General features: G+C 48.2%; 1 protein-coding gene across 6 annotated transcripts in view; it reads right to left on the bottom strand.

Annotated features, from left to right (window-relative positions):
- Window positions 1–20,371, bottom strand: part of PIEZO2 (piezo type mechanosensitive ion channel component 2) — a 648,659-nt gene that overhangs the window by 204,350 nt on the left and 423,938 nt on the right. For all 6 annotated transcript variants that reach the window (XM_063923449.1, XM_063923453.1, XM_063923452.1 and 3 more), the window contains exon 4: window positions 468–510. In XM_063923449.1, the coding sequence (XP_063779519.1) occupies window positions 468–510 (43 nt within the window). The remainder of the gene's footprint in view (window positions 1–467; window positions 511–20,371) is intronic.

Genomic DNA, 20,371 nt, shown 5'->3' with positions numbered 1-20,371 from the left:
GCGATCATTTCACTGCTTGTCGTTCCTGGTTTGACGTCACAAACACACCCAGCGTTCGCCCAGACACTCCCCCGTTTCTCCGGCCACTCCTGCGTTTTTTCCGGAAACGGTAGCGTTTTTTCCCACACGCCCATAAAACGGCCTGTTTCCGCCCAGTAACACCCATTTCCTGTCAATCACATTACGATCGCCAGAACGATGAAAATGCCGTGAGTAAAATTCCTAAGTGCATAGCAAATTTACTTGGCGCAGTCGCAGTGCGGACATTGCGCATGCGCATTAAGCGGAAAATTGCTGCGATGCGAAGATTTTTACCGAGCGAACAACTCGGAATGACCCCCAATATACAACACATTACAAACATTATGGGGATAGCTATTATTTTAGACAAACAGCATGGATTAAAATGTAATGTACAGTACAGTACAAAGTCTGTTTATTATATCTGGGCAAATTGTACTACATACCTTTCAAAACCTATCTGTCGAAATGTTTTCTCCCAAGTTGAACCTATAATTAAAGATAAGAAACAGATATCAGTATATTTTATATAACTGAAAAACAACTTGAGATTACATATTTCATCAAGCAAGCATTACACTATGCTGTGTACTCAATAGCTGTGTGTCCACATTAAACGAGTCAGCCTTCCTACTGGAAAACAATATTTCTTTCCCATTTCACACCAAAAAAGAGGAAACGACTCAAAACAAAGGTTCTTCCCAAATCTTCCTAAAACAAAGAGAATCACATACTGTTACCTTCATTTAAATAGTAGAACAGTCAGAAACTGGTACAAAGTCATCATCATTATTTACGTGTTATGTTAAAGTAACAGGATAAGGGAAGGTATGACCTCTGACCTCATCTGTCCTGTTATTACAGGTTGTTAGCTTCAAATGAATCGACATATTTTTAACAGGACATGATAAGCATGTGTGTAGCTGGTCCACAACTTTATATAGTAGCTTGCATAACATTACACAGTAACAATAACAGAAAGAATAAAATAACTGCATTGTATTAATTGAAATTCACTCACACGGATCTAAATGTCAGTTTTATCGATTAAGTATTATGTACATAAGTGTAACAATTCTGCATTTCTTTCGAGATGTGATTTTAATCATACTTAGGGGCCTATCTTTTAAGGTATTTCTGCAGCTGTAATATTTAACTATCAGGGTAATTTATCAATGGCTACCGTTGCAGATCTCAGAGATATCCCTCTATTTAGATCACTAAAGCAGTCCATCAAGCTCCAAAAGGCTTATATTTTTGGAGCTTGGCCCAGATAATGAACGCCATCTACTGTATATAGCCTATAAACTGTATATTTACCAGCCTATGCACATTAGGCAAGTCAGGTGGAACCCAGCAGTAGTGAAAAAGAAAGATATCCTTTCACAATTTGCACATCACCAAGATGGACTATTATCAGAGATATTGTCGTGGTAAGCAGCAATAAGTAGTTATAGTTCATGGGGGACTTTTGCAATTGGTGATAATTCAACCCTTTATGTGTTAATGCAACAAAACAAGGCAGGTAAAAAATAGTTGGGGAAAATACTAAATGCAATTTTAGTATTTTACAAAGGATTACAACAGTTACAATCGATCTGCAGATATACAGTATCTGTAGATGGTACACACTGACCAACCACCACTGCTACCTGAAGATATATCTGTGATTGAGGACACTGGCCAACTAATCTTTCCTCTGTGCACACTGGCAGATTGTCATCATGAAATGTGCCAAATCTTCCTTCAATTTACATAATGGCCTGGTTTTCTAAAGAGCACACAGGAAAAGGAAATAAGCCCTCTAGTCTCCTATGATGCTCTGCAGCTATAACAGCTACTGTGTCGCAGTACCTTGTGTCATTTTGCCAAATAAAAATAAATACTATCCACATTTTGATATACATTAAAAAACGTTTATACTGTATGGGTCAGTGGTGTGACTTTGGGATGCTAAGATGGCAGCCACATTAGTACAGCGCTACCTTGCAGCTTAAAAAAAATCCTTCCCTGCTGCCCACTTATTGTATAATATAATCAGTACTGTATATGCATCTAGGTCACATCAGGAGAGAAAAGTAGTATATGTGCCTTGGTTACACCAGGAGAGAACAGTAGTCTATGTGCCTGGGTTACACCAGGAGAGAGCAGTAGTATATGCGCCTGGATTATACCAGGAGAGAACAGTAGTATATGTGCGTGGGTTACATCAGGAGAGAGCAGTAGTATATGCACCTGGGATCAGTGGTGCAAGTGTGCGGGTACGGGTGGGTACGGCGTACCCTTAAGAATTTAGCCTTGGGTACGCCGTACCCACACCAACGGGCCACCGCACCTTGCCGCTCCCCGTCCCTCCCTCCCTCCCTCTGCACCTCCCCGCCGCTTCCCGTCGCTCACCGCCGCACCGCCGCTGATGTGAGGGGAGGAGAGCGCAGCCTGCGCCTCTCCTGCCCCTCAGTGTCTTCGTTTAATTCAGCGCCGCCCGTGAGCCAATCAGAGCTCACGGACCGGCAGCCAAGGCTGCCGGACTGCGAGCTTTGATTGGCTCACGGATCGGCGCTGAATTGAACTGAGCCACCTGCACCCGCCGGACACTGAGGGGAAGGAGAGGCGCAGGCTGCGCTCTCCTCCCCTCACACACGGGAGACAGCAACGGCAGCAGCAGCAGTGAGAAGCAGGGGGGGAGCTTCATGGGGTGTACCTGGCACAGGGGGCATGTATACCTGGCACTGGGGGCATGTATACCTGGCGCTGGGGGCATATCTGGCAATGGGGGCATATCTGGCAAAAGGGGGACATGTGTATCTGGCACTAGGGGCATATGTGGCACTGCGGGGACATGTGTATCTGGCACTGGGGGGGCATGTATACCTGGCACTGGGGGATATCTGGCACTGGGGGCATATCTGGCAATGGGGGGACATGTGTATCTGGCACTGGGGGACATGTGTATCTGGCACTGGGGGCATATCTGGCACAGGGGGGACATGTGTATCTGGCACTGGGGGCATCTCTGTTTCTGGCACTGGGGGCATATCTGGCACTGTGGGTGCATTTCTGTATCTGGCACTGGGGGGCAATGTATATCTGACACAGTGGGGGCATTTGTGTATCTGGCACTGTGGGGCAATGTGTATCTGGCACTGTGAGGCATTGTGTATGGCACTCTGGGGGCATTTGTCTATCTGGCACAGTGAGGCAATGTATATCTGGCACTGTGGAGCAATGTATATCTGGCACTGTGGGGCAATATATATCTGGCACTGTGGGGCAAAGTGTATCTGGCACTACTGGAGTCATATGTGTATCTGCCCCTCCCCCATATGTGTATCACGCCCCCATTTTCATTGGCTACGCCCCATGTGGCATTTAGCCACACCCATTTTTGGCGCGCGCACACAGTACCCGTAAGACATTTTTTCTACTTGCACCACTGCCTGGGATACACCAGGAGAGAGCAGTTGTATATGCGCCTGGATTATACCAGGAGAGAACAGTAGTATATGTGCCTGGGTTACATCAGGAGAGAACAGTAGTATATGTGCTTGGGATCACCAGGAGAGAGCAGTAGTATATGTGCATGGGATACACCAGGAGAGAACAGTAGTATATGTGCCTGGGATCACCAGGAGAGAGCAGTAGTATATGCGCCTGGATTATACCAGGAGAGAACAGTAGTATATGTGCCTGGGTTACATCAGGAGAGAACAGTAGTATATGTGCCTGAGATACACCAGGAGAGAGCAGTAGTATATGTGCCTGGGATACACCAGGAGAGAGCAGTAGTATATGTGCCTGGGATACACCAGGAGAGAGCAGAAGTATATGTACCTGGGATACACCAGGAGAGAACAGTATATGTGCCTAGGATACACCAGGAGAGAGCAGTAGTATATGTGCCTAAGGGGTCTATTTACTAAGCCTTGGATGGAGATAAAGTCGCTGGAGATAAAGGGCCTAATTCAGACCTGATCGCTTCCCTGACATGTGGGGGGACGCCCAGCACAGGGCTAGTCCACCCCGCATGTCAGGCCCTACCCCACCGCACAAGTACAAAAGCATCGCACAGCGGTGGATGGGGGAAGGTGGTGTTTGTGGCAGCTGTCAGAGAGGAGACGGGAGGGACAGATCACAGCTTAACCCACAAGGAAGCTGCTGCCAGACTGACAGGAGACTGCTGAACTGAATGCAGACTCTCAGCCGGGAGATGTTACAGGCTGCTAACCTGCTGCTACTGGCGCTTAAGCTACTGATCTCAATGAGGGAAATTCAGGGGCAGTGGCAAAAATAGAACTACAGAGAGTGGAGTTACAGGGTGACACATACACATACACGTGGGGGTACACATTGTCACAAACACACACAGGAGTGGGGAGGTACATGGCATCACACACACAGGGATGGGGGGCACAAGGTGTCACAAATACACACACAGGAGTAGGGAGGTACATGGTGTCACACACACACAGTGGTAAGGAGGTACAGGGTGTCACACACACACATGGGTAGAGGGGTATGGGGCTTCCCCATGCACTCACCGCTCTTTGCATCGATGCTTCCTCTCCTGTCAGGTTTGGGCCCATGAGGAAACTGTTACCAGGAACAAGAGGCTAAACTCTGCTCCCTCCTCATGTTGCGGTTGCTTGAGAATGGAGGGTACCGAGGCTGCTGGGCGGCGGGCCGTACAGAGCTCCAGCATTACCTGCTCTCTCCCCAGATACAGTGTGCGATTAAGGGGGGGGACATGGGGTAAGTACCCCGGGGCCCTCCTTCTCTGGGGGCCCAGAGGCCGGATCTGCTGTCTGTGATGACTCTGCCCGTCTCCAGGCTTCGCGGCCAGCAGCAGCTGGGAGTACTGCTGCTGACGGCGGAGCCTGGTGAGAGGTAGAATCCTCACATACTGCAGACCTGTGGCAGTAGCGCTGCTTGTTCCCCTCCTCAGGTGGATCCAGAGGAAAGGGGGAGGGATTGCTCCCCATAACACACAGCCCCAGCCTGCCACATACTGATCCAGTGGGCAGCCATGCATCTCTGACCCTCTGGGCAGAGCATTGGCAGGGGTGAGCTGCGGACATGCAGCCATCGTGCTCACCTCATGCAATGCCATAATACCCGCAGCGGGGGCAGCATCAGCAGCGGTCGGGCTTCGGCTCCTCTCACTGGTAGACTGGAAGGCGGAAGGATCTCCTCATCACACAAATATGGGCAAAGAGCGGTCTCAGTGCCTCAGACCTCAGTGAGGTGAGGGGGATACAGGGAGAAATATATAATGTTAACTAATTAGATATACATAATTTATATTTAGGAACTGCACAGGGGGAGAACACACAACGGGCACAGCCAGGGGTCTAGTGCTGACATGAGGGAGAGGTGCCACCCCGTCTTAAGAGCCCCTGGCCCCCCAAAGGCTTAATCCTACCCTGCCCAGATAGAGTGCCCCATGTAGGTGGCGCTCTGGGATAAGTAGCGGCAGGGGGGTTGGGCTCCTGTGGCTCTGGCAGGGTGCGCAGCGCTCTGACCCATCAGGCCTGCCATTGTATGGCCCTGGGGCAGAGGCAGTGTGACTGGGTGAAGGAGATGCGGGCCCCTGCAAACACGGTGCAGTGGTTTGAGTGCACAAGTGCAGGTGTGGTCAACGGGGAGAGGGTGGGCACAACTGCAGGTGTGGTCACCAGGGAGAGGGCGGGCACAAGTGCAGGTGTGGTCAGAGGTGTAGGTGTGATCACGGGGAGAGGGGCACAGGTGTAGGTGTGGTCACAGGGGGAGGGGGCGGAAGCAAGTGCAGGTGTGGTCACTGGGGAGGCACAAGTACAGGCTTAGTCACGGTGGGGAGAGGGAGCACAGGTGTAGGTGTGGTCGCTGGGGGGGCACAAGTACAGGCGTGGTCACTGGGGAGTGGGAGCATAGGGGTAGATGTGGTCATGGGGGCGCGGGCACAAGTACAGGTGTGGTTACTGGGGAGGGGACAGGCACAAGTACAGGTGTGGTCACTGGGGGGGCACAAGTGCAGATGTGGTCATGGTGGAGAGGGGGCACAGGTGTAGGTGGTCTATGGCCACAGCTCCAATCCTATGTGTAACTGGTGCAGTGAGAGCTGGAGGTTTAGGCGGGGTCTGGTGGCCCTGGGAGGAAGCACTGCTGTGAGTCCGGGATGGGTGGAGAGGCTGGCAGCAACAGCAGAGAGCCAGGCACGCACTGGACAGCATGGCCGTGGACATGAAGGGACCGCAGATACGGAGCTCCGTGCAGCGTTTAGCAGCAGCAGGTTTTTTCTGGAGGCTGCGATCTCACCCTGGCTGCCCGGCGGTGACAGGTGCCATGTAGGTATCCTGGAGACAGGGGCGCTGCAGGGAGCCGGTCCGCTGACCACCCCCACTCTGGGACACAGATTATTTAAATAATTCCACTCACCTGAAGACGGACGACCTATTGAGCGTCTCCGGGTCGGCCATACACACAGAACGATGCACCAATATATCTGCAGATATATTGGTCATCGTCTGTGCAGCAGGGCCGAAGCGATATGTCTGTGAACGACGTAGTTCACAGATATATCGTTCATACACACCCGCCAACCATTTGCTGATATATTGGCCGATCAATTGATGGTCCGGACACACCTACGTTGTCCGGACCGCGCCTTGCCATCGGCGTTCTAGTGCCGTTGGCATACCCCCTGCCGCCTGCGACCGCCTCTGCCTGTTAATCAGGAAGAGGTGATGCAGTCTGAATTACCCCCACAATGTTCCTTTATGATAATCATACTCCTTCACCTTCCAGCCAATGGTACATCTTCCACCAAGTTCTTACACAGAAACTAGTTGGGTGGCAGCTCTTTGCAGCATTATAATCACTTCAGAAAATTAATCAATGTAGCTTTTATATTGTTCTAAGATAAACACTTTGGTGTTATGTTTTATCCCTCTTAGCGCCTTCAGATTACAAGCAAACAAATCTTTCTCACCTTCTGTCTAATTTGTGTGTTGTTATATTATCACTATCACTTTGTATCTTATTTGTAGAGCACAGCAAATTATGTTGGCCAAGAATAGTTATAGGTCACTTGACTAATATGTCTTTTTACTGTTGATAAATTCCTTTAAAACACATCAAGCTCCCTTACAATGTCTATTACTGAGGACTAGTTTGAATTTAGCTTTCAGAACGCTTACTCAGTCTCCTTAAAGTCTACATTAATTTAAGTGATTCAATTTGTTATTTTTACACTATGAAAAGATTATCAACTGAAGTCAGAACATTATCTTAGTTTATTAGTTGGAATAAAAATGTTGTTCCCACTGAGATAATCTACATCCTCCTGTTTTGCCAGTATATTTAATACATGTTTATTGGCTCCTATTCTCAGTCTATAACTTTTAGGAAATGTGTTTGGAACCTTTTAGAGGCCCTAGCTACATGCTAACGTGTGCTTTGGATGAAAGTAGGGATCACTCCCATCCACGTTTAGAAACATTTACTCATATGTAGAAATAATTTGAGAGTGTAACAAGCCACCATTAAATGAAATCAATGAAAAGGCTAGATTAGAGTCCTATTGTGCGTGGGAGAGCATTCCATAGGGTGAATGCTGCCCGAAGAAAGTCCTGCAATTGTGAATGGGAGCGCGTGATACTTACAGATGAGAGACGCAGATCTTGTGCAGAGTGGAGAGGTCCAGTTTGGAGATATTTTAAGATAAGCGAAGAGATATATGTTGGTGCAGTTTGGTTAATAGCTTTATATGAGAGTCGATTGATTTTATGTTGAATACGGTAGAATATGATGGTGCAGCAGATGATGAAGGTTTTGCCTTCAGAATGGATTGTAGTTGTGAGATTCTTTTCTTGAGAAGACCAGAAAGGAGACTATTGCAGTAATCAATGCAGGAGATAATAAGAGCATGGATTAGAGTTTTTGCAGTGACTTGTGTAAGATAAGGACGTATTTTGGATATGTTTTTTAGATGTATGTGACATGATTTAGAGACAGATTGAATGTGTGGAACAAAGGACAGTTCAGAGTCAAGGATGACACCTAGACAGCGAGCTTGTGGGGTAGGGCATTGTCGCATTGTCAACAGTTATGGAGATATCAGGTTGGTAACTACTCTTGGCTGGAGAGAATATAATTAATCCTGTTTTGGAAATGTTGAGTTTGAGGATATGGATATGCATATTACATGTATGGAATCTGGTCAGAATGTCGACATTTAGAATGTTGATAATCAGAATGTCTGCACCAGAATGTCGTCAGGATCTGAATGTCTACAGTCAGAATGTCGACATAGACATAAGATTGACATCAAGAATGTTGGCATTCACAAATATTTAAAAAGTTGACTTCTTCATAATGTCAACATTTACCATGATGTCAACAGAATGTTGACAGTACATTTTGATGTTATTTTAAGGGTTAGGTTAAGGGTTAGCGTAAAATATGCACAAAACTGTATTTTGACATTCTGGTGTCGACATGTTAAATGTCAAAAACGAGTTTTATGGTAAGAACCTACCTTTGTTAAAACTCTTTCTGCGAGGTACACTGGGCTCCACAAGGATAGACATAGGGGTGTAGAGTAGGATCTTGATCCGAGGCACCAACAGGCTGAAAAGCTTTGACTGTTCCCAGAATGCATAGCGCCGCCTCCTCTATAACCCCGCCTCCCTGCACAGGAGCTCAGTTTTTAGTTAACCAGCCCAATGCAGTAGCAGGAAAAGAGACGACAACGGTTAGTAGCCACATACACCACAATCTCACGTCAGGAGAAGTGTCAGCGGCTAATGCCATACCAACCCAAAGAAGCTAAGTGCATCAGGGTGGGCGCCTTGTGGAGCCCAGTGTACCTCGCAGAAAGAGTTTTAACTAGAGATGAGCGGGTTCGGTTTCTTTGAATCCGAACCCGCACGAACTTCACTTTTTTTTTCACGGGTCCGAGCGACTCGGATCTTCCCGCCTTGCTCGGTTAACCCGAGCGCGCCCGAACGTCATCATGACGCTGTCGGATTCTCGCGAGACTCGGATTCTATATAAGGAGCCGCGCGTCGCCGCCATTTTCACACGTGCATTGAGATTGATAGGGAGAGGACGTGGCTGGCGTCCTCTCCATTAGAATAGATTAGAAGAGAGAGAGAGAGAGAGAGATTGTGCAGACAGAGTTTACCACAGTGACCAGTGCAGTTGTTGTTAAGTTAACTTTTATTTAATATATCCGTTCTCTGCTATATCCGTTCTCTGCCTGAAAAAAACGATACACAGCAGTCACACAGTGTGACTCAGTCTGTGTGCACTCAGCTCAGCCCAGTGTGCTGCACATCAATGTATAAAAGCTTATAATAATTGTGGGGGAGACTGGGGAGCACTGCAGGTTGTTATAGCAGGAGCCAGGAGTACATAATATTATATTAATTTAAAATTAAACAGTGCACACTTTTGCTGCAGGAGTGCCACTGCCAGTGTGACTAGTGGTGACCAGTGCCTGACCACCAGTATAGTAGTATATTGTTGTATACTATCTCTTTATCAACCAGTCTATATTAGCAGCAGACACAGTACAGTGCGGTAGTTCACGGCTGTGGCTACCTCTGTGTCGGCAGTCGGCACTCGGCAGGCAGTCCGTCCATCCATAATTGTATAATTATATACCACCTAACCGTGGTATTTTTTTTTCTTTCTTTATACCGTCGTCATAGTCATACTAGTTGTTACGAGTATACTACTATCTCTTTATCAACCAGTGTACAGTGCGGTAGTTCACGGCTGTGGCTACCTCTGTGTCGGAACTCGGCAGGCAGTCCGTCCATCCATAATTGTATTATTATAATATATACCACCTAACCGTGGTTTTTTTTTCATTCTTTATACCGTCATAGTGTCATACTAGTTGTTACGAGTATACTACTATCTCTTTATCAACCAGTGTACAGTGCGGTAGTTCACGGCTGTGGCTACCTCTGTGTCGGCAGTCGGCAGGCAGTCCGTCCATCCATAATTGTATTATAATATATACCACCTAACCGTGGTTTTTTTTTCATTCTTTATACCGTCATAGTCAGTCATACTAGTTGTTACGAGTATACTACTATCTCTTTATCAACCAGTGTACAGTGCGGTAGTTCACGGCTGTGGCTACCTCTGTGTCGGCACTCGGCAGGCAGTCCGTCCATCCATAATTGTATTATAATATATACCACCTAACCGTGGTTTTTTTTTCATTCTTTATACCGTCATAGTGTCATACTAGTTGTTACGAGTATACTACTATCTCTTTATCAACCAGTGTACAGTGCGGTAGTTCACGGCTGTGGCTACCTCTGTGTCGGCAGTCGGCAGGCAGTCCGTCCATCCATAATTGTATTATAATATATACCACCTAACCGTGGTTTTTTTTTCATTCTTTATACCGTCATAGTGTCATACTAGTTGTTACGAGTATACTACTATCTCTTTATCAACCAGTGTACAGTGCGGTAGTTCACGGCTGTGGCTACCTCTGTGTCGGCAGTCGGCAGGCAGTCCGTCCATCCATAATTGTATTATAATATATACCACCTAACCGTGGTTTTTTTTTCATTCTTTATACCGTCATAGTCAGTCATACTAGTTGTTACGAGTATACTACTATCTCTTTATCAACCAGTGTACAGTGCGGTAGTTCACGGCTGTGGCTACCTCTGTGTCGGAACTCGGCAGGCAGTCCGTCCATCCATAATTGTATTACAATATATACCACCTAACCGTGGTTTTTTTTTCATTCTTTATACCGTCATAGTCAGTCATACTAGTTGTTACGAGTATACTACTATCTCTTTATCAACCAGTGTACAGTGCGGTAGTTCACGGCTGTGGCTACCTCTGTGTCGGCAGTCGGCAGGCAGTCCGTCCATCCATAATTGTATTATAATATATACCACCTAACCGTGTTTTTTTTTTCATTCTTTATACCGTCATAGTCAGTCATACTAGTTGTTACGAGTATACTACTATCTCTTTATCAACCAGTGTACAGTGCGGTAGTTCACGGCTGTGGCTACCTCTGTGTCGGCAGTCGGCAGGCAGTCCGTCCATCCATAATTGTATTATAATATATACCACCTAACCGTGGTTTTTTTTTCATTCTTTATACCGTCATAGTCAGTCATACTAGTTGTTACGAGTATACTACTATCTCTTTATCAACCAGTGTACAGTGCGGTAGTTCACGGCTGTGGCTACCTCTGTGTCGGCACTCGGCAGGCAGTCCGTCCATCCATAATTGTATTATAATATATACCACCTAACCGTGGTTTTTTTTTCATTCTTTATACCGTCATAGTGTCATACTAGTTGTTACGAGTATACTACTATCTCTTTATCAACCAGTGTACAGTGCGGTAGTTCACGGCTGTGGCTACCTCTGTGTCGGCAGTCGGCAGGCAGTCCGTCCATCCATAATTGTATTATAATATATACCACCTAACCGTGGTTTTTTTTTCATTCTTTATACCGTCATAGTCAGTCATACTAGTTGTTACGAGTATACTACTATCTCTTTATCAACCAGTGTACAGTGCGGTAGTTCACGGCTGTGGCTACCTCTGTGTCGGCACTCGGCAGGCAGTCCGTCCATCCATAATTGTATTACAATATATACCACCTAACCGTGGTTTTTTTATACCACCTAACCGTGGCAGTCCGTCCATAATTGTATACTAGTATCCAATCCATCCATCTCCATTGTTTACCTGAGGTGCCTTTTAGTTCTGCCTATAAAATATGGAGAACAAAAAAGTTGAGGTTCCAAAATTAGGGAAAGATCAAGATCCACTTCCACCTCGTGCTGAAGCTGCTGCCACTAGTCATGGCCGAGACGATGAAATGCCAGCAACGTCGTCTGCCAAGGCCGATGCCCAATGTCATAGTACAGAGCATGTCAAATCCAAAACACCAAATATCAGAAAAAAAAGGACTCCAAAACCTAAAATAAAATTGTCGGAGGAGAAGCGTAAACTTGCCAATATGCCATTTACCACACGGAGTGGCAAGGAACGGCTGAGGCCCTGGCCTATGTTCATGGCTAGTGGTTCAGCTTCACATGAGGATGGAAGCACTCAGCCTCTCGCTAGAAAAATGAAACGACTCAAGCTGGCAAAAGCACAGCAAAGAACTGTGCGTTCTTCGAAATCCCAAATCCACAAGGAGAGTCCAATTGTGTCGGTTGCGATGCCTGACCTTCCCAACACTGGATGTGAAGAGCATGCGCCTTCCACCATTTGCACGCCCCCTGCAAGTGCTGGAAGGAGCACCCGCAGTCCAGTTCCTGATAGTGAGATTGAAGATGTCAGTGTTGAAGTCCACCAGGATGCGGAGGATATGGGTGTTGCTGGCGCTGGGGAGGAAATTGACCAGGAGGATTCTGATGGTGAGGTGGTTTGTTTAAGTCAGGCACCCGGGGAGACACCTGTTGTCCGTGGGAGGAATATGGCCGTTGACATGCCAGGTGAAAATACCAAAAAAATCAGCTCTTCGGTGTGGAGGTATTTCACCAGAAATGCGGACAACAGGTGTCAAGCCGTGTGTTCCCTTTGTCAAGCTGTAATAAGTAGGGGTAAGGACGTTAACCACCTCGGAACATCCTCCCTTATACGTCACCTGCAGCGCATTCATAATAAGTCAGTGACAAGTTCAAAAACTTTGGGTGACAGCGGAAGCACTCCACTGACCAGTAAATCCCTTCCTCTTGTAACCAAGCTCACGCAAACCACCCCACCAACTCCCTCAGTGTCAATTTCCTCCTTCCCCAGGAATGCCAATAGTCCTGCAGGCCATGTCACTGGCAATTCTGACGATTCCTCTCCTGCCTGGGATTCCTCCGATGCATCCTTGCGTGTAACGCCTACTGCTGCTGGCGCTGCTGTTGTTGCTGCTGGGAGTCGATGGTCATCCCAGAGGGGAAGTCGTAAGACCACTTTTACTACTTCCACCAAGCAATTGACTGTCCAACAGTCATTTGCGAGGAAGATTAAATATCACAGCAGTCATCCTACTGCAAAGCGGATAACTGAGGCCTTGACATCCTGGGTGGTGAGAAACGTGGTTCCGGTATCCATCATTACTGCAGAGCCAACTAGAGACTTGTTGGAGGTACTGTGTCCCCGGTACCAAATACCATCTAGGTTCCATTTCTCTAGGGTTGCGATACCGAAAATGTACACAGACCTCAGAAAAAGAGTCACCAGTGTCCTAAAAAATGCAGCTGTACCCAATGTCCACTTAACCACGGACATGTGGACAAGTGGAGCAGGGCAGGGTCAGGACTATATGACTGTGACAGCCCACTGGGTAGATGTATGGACTCCCGCCGCAAGAACAGCAGCGGCGGCACCAGTAGCAGCATCTCGCAAACGCCAACTCGTTCCTAGGCAGGCTACGCTTTGTATCACCGGTTTCCAGAATACGCACACAGCTGAAAACCTCTTACGGCAACTGAGGAAGATCATTGCGGAATGGCTTACCCCAATTGGACTCTCCTGTGGATTTGTGGCATCGGACAACGCCAGCAATATTGTGCGTGCATTACATCTGGGCAAATTCCAGCACGTCCCATGTTTTGCACATACCTTGAATTTGGTGGTGCAGAATTTTTTAAAAAACGACAGGGGCGTGCAAGAGATGCTGGCGGTGGCCAGAAAAATTGCGGGACACTTTCGGCGTACAGGCAGCACGTACAGAAGACTGGAGCACCACCAAAAACGCCTGAACCTGCCCTGCCATCATCTGAAGCAGGAGGTGGTAACGAGGTGGAATTCAACCCTCTATATGCTTCAGAGGTTGGAGGAGCAGCAAAAGGCCATTCAAGCCTATACAACTGACCACGATATAGGAGGTGGAATGCACCTGTCTCAAGCGCAGTGGAGAATGATTTCAACGTTGTGCAAGGTTCTGCAACCTTTTGAACTTGCCACACGTGAAGTCAGTTCAGACACTGCCAGCCTGAGTCAGGTCATTCCCCTCATCAGGCTTTTGCAGAAGAAGCTGGAGACATTGAAGGAGGAGCTAAGACAGAGCGATTCCGCTAGGCATGTGGGACTTGTGGATGGAGCCCTTAATTCGCTTAACAAGGATTCACGGGTGGTCAATCTGTTGAAATCAGAGCACTACATTTTGGCCACCGTGCTCGATCCTAGATTTAAAACCTACCTTGGATCTCTCTTTCCGGCGCACACAAGTCTGCTGGGTTTCAAAGACCTGCTGGTGAGAAAATTGTCAAGTCAAGCGGAACGCGACCTGTCAACATCTCCTCCTTCACATTCTCCCGCAACTGGGGGTGCGAGGAAAAGGCTCAGAATTCCGAGCCCACCCGCTGGCGGTGATGCAGGGCAGTCTGGAGCGACTGCTGATGCTGACATCTGGTCCGGACTGAAGGACCTGACAACCATTACGGACATGTCGTCTACTGTCACTGCATATGATTCTATCACCATTGATAGAATGGTGGAGGATTATATGAGTGACCGCATCCAAGTAGGCACGTCACACAGTCCGTACTTATACTGGCAGGAAAAAGAGGCAATTTGGAGGCCCTTGCACAAACTGGCTTTATTCTACCTAAGTTGCCCTCCCACAAGTGTGTACTCCGAAAGAGTGTTTAGTGCCGCCGCTCACCTTGTCAGCAATCGGCGTACGAGGTTACATCCAGAAAATGTGGAGAAGATGATGTTCATTAAAATGAATTATAATCAATTCCTCCACGGAGACATTGACCAGCAGCAATTGCCTCCACAAAGTACACAGGGAGCTGACATGGTGGATTCCAGTGGGGACGAATTGATAATCTGTGAGGAGGGGGATGTACAACACGGTGATATATCGGAGGATGATGATGAGGTGGACATCTTGCCTCTGTAGAGCCAGTTTGTGCAAGGAGAGATTAATTGCTTCTTTTTTGGTGGGGGTCCAAACCAACCCGTCATTTCAGTCACAGTCGTGTGGCAGACCCTGTCACTGAAATGATGGGTTGGTTAAAGTGTGCATGTCCTGTTTTGTTTATACAACATAAGGGTGGGTGGGAAGGGCCCAAGGACAATTCCATCTTGAACCTCTTTTTTCTTTTATTTTTCTTTGCGTCATGTGCTGTTTGGGGAGGGTTTTTTGGAAGGGACATCCTGCGTGACACTGCAGTGCCACTCCTAGATGGGCCCGGTGTTTGTGTCGGCCACTAGGGTCGCTTATCTTTCTCACACAGTCAGCTACCTCATTGCGCCTCTTTTTTTCTTTGCGTCATGTGCTGTTTGGGGAGGGTTTTTTGGAAGGGACATCCTGCGTGACACTGCAGTGCCACTCCTAGATGGGCCCGGTGTTTGTGTCGGCCACTAGGGTCGCTTATCTTTCTCACACAGTCAGCTACCTCATTGCGCCTCTTTTTTTCTTTGCGTCATGTGCTGTTTGGGGAGGGTTTTTTGGAAGGGACATCCTGCGTGACACTGCAGTGCCACTCCTAGATGGGCCCGGTGTTTGTGTCGGCCACTAGGGTCGCTTATCTTTCTCACACAGTCAGCTACCTCATTGCGCCTCTTTTTTTCTTTGCGTCATGTGCTGTTTGGGGAGGGTTTTTTGGGAGGGACATCCTGCGTGACACTGCAGTGCCACTCCTAGATGGGCCCGGTGTTTGTGTCGGCCACTAGGGTCGCTAATCTTACTCACACAGCTACCTCATTGCGCCTCTTTTTTTCTTTGCGTCATGTGCTGTTTGGGGAGGGTTTTTTGGAAGGGACATCCTGCGTGACACTGCAGTGCCACTCCTAGATGGGCCAGGTGTTTGTGTCGGCCACTAGGGTCGCTGAGCTTAGTCATCCAGCGACCTCGGTGCAAATTTTAGGACTAAAAATAATATTGTGAGGTGTAAGGTGTTCAGAATAGACTGAAAATGAGTGTTAATTATGGTTATTGAGGTTAATAATACTATGGGATCAAAATGACCCCCAAATTCAATGTTTTAAGCTGTTTTTTAGGGTTTTTTGAAAAAACCACCCGAATCCAAAACACACCCGAATCCGACAAAAAAAATTCGGTGAGGTTTTGCCAAAACGCGGTCGAACCCAAAACACGTCCGCGGAACCGAACCCAAAACCAAAACACAAAACCCGAAAAATTTCAGGCGCTCATCTCTAGTTTTAACAAAGATAAGTTCTTACCATAAAACTCGTTTTCTGCTGCGGGGTACACTGGGCTCCACAAGGATAGACATAGGGGATGTCCTAAAGCAGTTCCTTATGGGAGGGGACGCACTGTAGCGGGCACAAGAACCCGGCGTCCAAAGGAAGCATCCTGGGAAGTGGCAGTATCGAAGGCATAGAACCTTATGAACGTGTTCACAGAGGACCACGTAGCCGCCTTGCACAATTGTTCAAGGGTCGCACCACGGCGGGCCGCCCAAGAAGGTCCAACAGACCGAGTAGAATGGGCCGTAATGTGAGCAGGAGCTGATAGACCAGCCCTCACATAAGCATGTGCAATCACCATTCTAATCCATCTGGCCAAAGTTTGCTTGTGAGCAGGCCAGCCACGTTTGTGAAATCCAAACAGCACAAAGAGAGAATCAGATTTCCTAATAGAAGCAGTTCTCTTCACATAGATACGGAGAGCCCGTACCACATCCAAAGACCGCTCTTTGGGAGACAGATCAGGAGAAGCAAGTGCCGGAACCACAATCTCCTGGTTAAGGTGGAACGAAGAAACCACCTTAGGTAAATATCCGGGGCGAGTCCTAAGAACCACCCGGTCACGGTGAAATATCAGATATGGGGAACTACAAGACAAGGCACCCAAATCCGACACTCTTCTAGCTGAAGCAATAGCCAGCAGAAACACCACCTTAAGGGAAAGCCACTTAAGATCAGCTGAACCAAGAGATTCAAATGGAGACTCTTGTAACGCCTCCAAAACCACCGTCAAGTCCCAAGGAGCTACAGGCGGGACATAGGGAGGTTGGATACGCAACACACCCTGAGTAAAGGTATGCACATCAGGTAAGGTCGCAATTTGTCTCTGAAACCACACCGACAAGGCAGATATTTGAACCTTGAGGGAGGCCAGACGCAGGCCTAAGTCCAGGCCCTGCTGAAGAAAAGCCAACAACTTGGTTATACTAAACTTGGAAGCGTCATAATTGTTAGATGCGCACCAAACAAAGTAAGAATACCAGACCCTATAGTAAATCCAAGTAGAAGCCGGTTTCCGGGCCCGCAACATAGTTTAAATGATAACCCTTTAGCCCTTGAGACGGAAGCTTCAAGAGCCACGCCGTCAAAGACAGCAGGGCTAGGTCCTGGTAGACACAGGGGCCCTGAACAAGGAGGTCTGGGCGTTGTGGAAGTAGAATTGGACGCTCTGACGATAGGCCTTGCAGGTCTGAGAACCAATGCCGTCTGGGTCACGCTGGAGCTATGAGGAGCAGAATTCCTTTTTTGTGCTTGAAGTTCCGAATTACCCTGGGCAGGAGTGACACCGGAGGGAACACGTACTGCAGCCGAAACCTCAACGGCACCGCCAGCGCATCCACGAATTTAGGATCCCTTGTCCTTTCTCCGAAGACCGGAACCTTGTGATTGTGTCGAGACGCCATCAGATCTACGTCTGGTAGGCCCCACTTTTCCACTAGGAGTTGAAACACTTCTGGATGGAGGCCCCACTTGCCGGCATGTACGTCCTGACAACTGAGAAAGTCCGCTTCCCAATTCAGGACTCCCAGAATGAATATTGTCAATATGGCCGGTAGATGGCGTTCCGCCCAATGTAGAATCCGTGAAACTTCCTTCATTGCCAAACGGCTCCGAGTGCCGCCTTGATGATTTATGTAAGGCACTGTGGTGGCATTGTCCGACTGTACTTGAACAGGACGGTTCTGAATTAAATGCTGGGCTAGGTTCAATGCATTGAAGACCGCCCGCAATTCCAGAATGTTGATCGAGAGGAGAGATTCCTCCTTGGTCCACCGACCCTGAAGGGAGTGCTGCTCCAGCACCACGCCCCAACCTCTTAGATTGGCATCTGTCGTCAACAGGACCCAGTCGGATATCCAGAAGGGACAGCCCCTGCGCAATTGTCGGTCCTGGTGCCACCAGAGCAGCGACAGACGGACCTCCAGAGACAATGAGATCATGTGAGACCTGATCCGTTGAGGCAGGCCGCCCCACTTGGCTAGAATCAGCTTCTGGAGGGGGCGAGAATGGAAATGAGCATACTCCACCATGTCGAATGCTGACACCATGAGGCCCAGCACCTGCATCGCCGAATGTATCGACACTTGCGGACGAGAAAGGAAGCAACGAATCCAGTCCTGAAGATTCAGGACTTTCTCCTGAGACAAGAACAACCTCTGGTTGTGAGTGTCCAATAGCACTCCCAGGTGCACCATGCTCTGAGCAGGGACCAGGGAGGATTTCTTCCAGTTGATGAGCCACCCTTGGGCTTGTAGAAACCGGACAGTCATATCCATATGACGTAGGAAAAGTTCTGGGGATTAACAAATCGTCCAGATACAGCAGAATCCTGACCCCTTGACGGCGGAGTACCACCGTCATCACCGCCATAACTTTGGTGAAGACTCGCGGAGCTGTAGTTAAACCAAAAGGTAACACCCGAAACTGGTAAATGGAGGTTGCCAATCGCAAACCTCAGGTATTGCTGATGTGACGCTGCTATAGGAATATGCAGGTAAGCATCCTGTATGTCCAGGGAGACCATGTAGTCCCCAGGTTCCAAGGCCAGAACTATAGAGCGAAGGGTTTCCATACGGAACTTGGAAACCTTCACAAACCTGTTCAATTCCTTGAGGTTGAGAATGGGCTGGGAGGACCCATTCGGTTTCGGGACTAGAAATAGCGGAGAATAGTACCCCCGGCCCCTCTGCACAAGAGGCACCTGTACTACGACTCCTGTATCCAGGAGGGTCTGTACTACCGAATGCAAAGTGTTTGCCTTTGTCTGGTCCAACGGGACGTCTATCCGGCAAAATCGATGAGGGGGTCGGTTTTTGAAGGCTATGGCGTAACCTCGAGTGACGACTTCCCATACCCAGGCATCTGAAGTGGTCTTCAACCATTCCTGGGTATACCCTAGAAGCCGGCCCCCCACCCTGGGATCCCCCAGGGGGAGGCCCACCCCGTCATGCGGCAGGCTTATCGGTCTTGGAAGCTGGCTGGAAGCTTGGAGCCCAGGCTCTTTTGGGCTTCGGCTTACCAGGTTTGGAAGTGCGGGCCTGCTTGTTGTACGCCTGACCTTTTGCTTTACCTGAAGGACGAAAGGGGCAAAAGGAAGTACCTTTAGCCTTCGACACAGAAGGAGCGGTACTTGGCAGACAGGCAGTTTTGGCAGTAGCCAAGTCAGCTACTATCTTATTTAAGTCCTCCCCAAACAGAATATCTCACTTGAAAGGGAGTACCTCCAGGGTTTTTCTAGAGTCCAGATCCACAGACCAGGATCTCAGCCACAATATCCGGCGAGCCAGGACTGATGTAGTAGAGGCCGCCTCCTTAATATAATGAGAAGCTGTGACAATATATGACAAGCATTGTCCAGCATGGTCAGAAGAGATTTCAGCTTCTAACTCCAAGGCCCATGCTTCAATAGCCTCTGCAGCCCATGTTGCTGCGATAGTGGGCCTTTGTGCTGCACCCGTGAGGGTGTAAATCGTTTTCAAACAACCCTCAACACGTTTATCCGTAGGCTCTTTTAGAGACGTGACGGTAGTGACAGGTAGAGCTGAGGAAACTACCATCCTAGCCACATGTGAGTCTACTGGAGGAGGCGTTTCCCAATTTTTAGACAGCTCTGGCGCGAGGGATAGCGAGCCAGCATCCTCTTTTGAGGCACAAACTTCTTACCCGGGTTTTCCCAGGGTTCCTGAAGTATATCCACTAGGTGGTCAGAGTGAGGTAAAACTTGTTTAACCACCTTCTGACGCTTGAACCTATCTGGTTTCTTAGGAGGGACAGATGGCTCGGGATCATCCGTAATCTGTAAAATCAACTTAATAGCCTCCAAAAGATCAGGAACATCCACATGTGAACTACCCTCCCCATCAGCAGTATCTGTGTCAGAATCTGTGGGTTCAGTGTAAGTGCCGTCTTCATCAGACGAGGTGTCAGTGACAGCAGTGGATTGTGAGGAGATAAGAGCTCGCTTAGAGGACCCCTTGGGCTTAGGCGAGCGAGGGTCAGACTTTTTAGTAGTCAGTGACTGGTTCAACTTCTTCAATTGAGCAGATAAATTGTCCACCCACGGCGGGTTAGCTGCAGCGACCACATACGGTTGCACCCGCATAGGGGGTCCCATAGGGGGTGTTAGTTTATTAACTAGCGTATGTAGAAGCGTG

This window comes from Pseudophryne corroboree, chromosome 5 (assembly GCF_028390025.1).
Source record: "Pseudophryne corroboree isolate aPseCor3 chromosome 5, aPseCor3.hap2, whole genome shotgun sequence".
In the NCBI taxonomy this organism is placed as follows: Eukaryota; Metazoa; Chordata; class Amphibia; order Anura; family Myobatrachidae; genus Pseudophryne; species Pseudophryne corroboree.
This window is presented reverse-complemented; position numbering and strand designations above follow the sequence as displayed.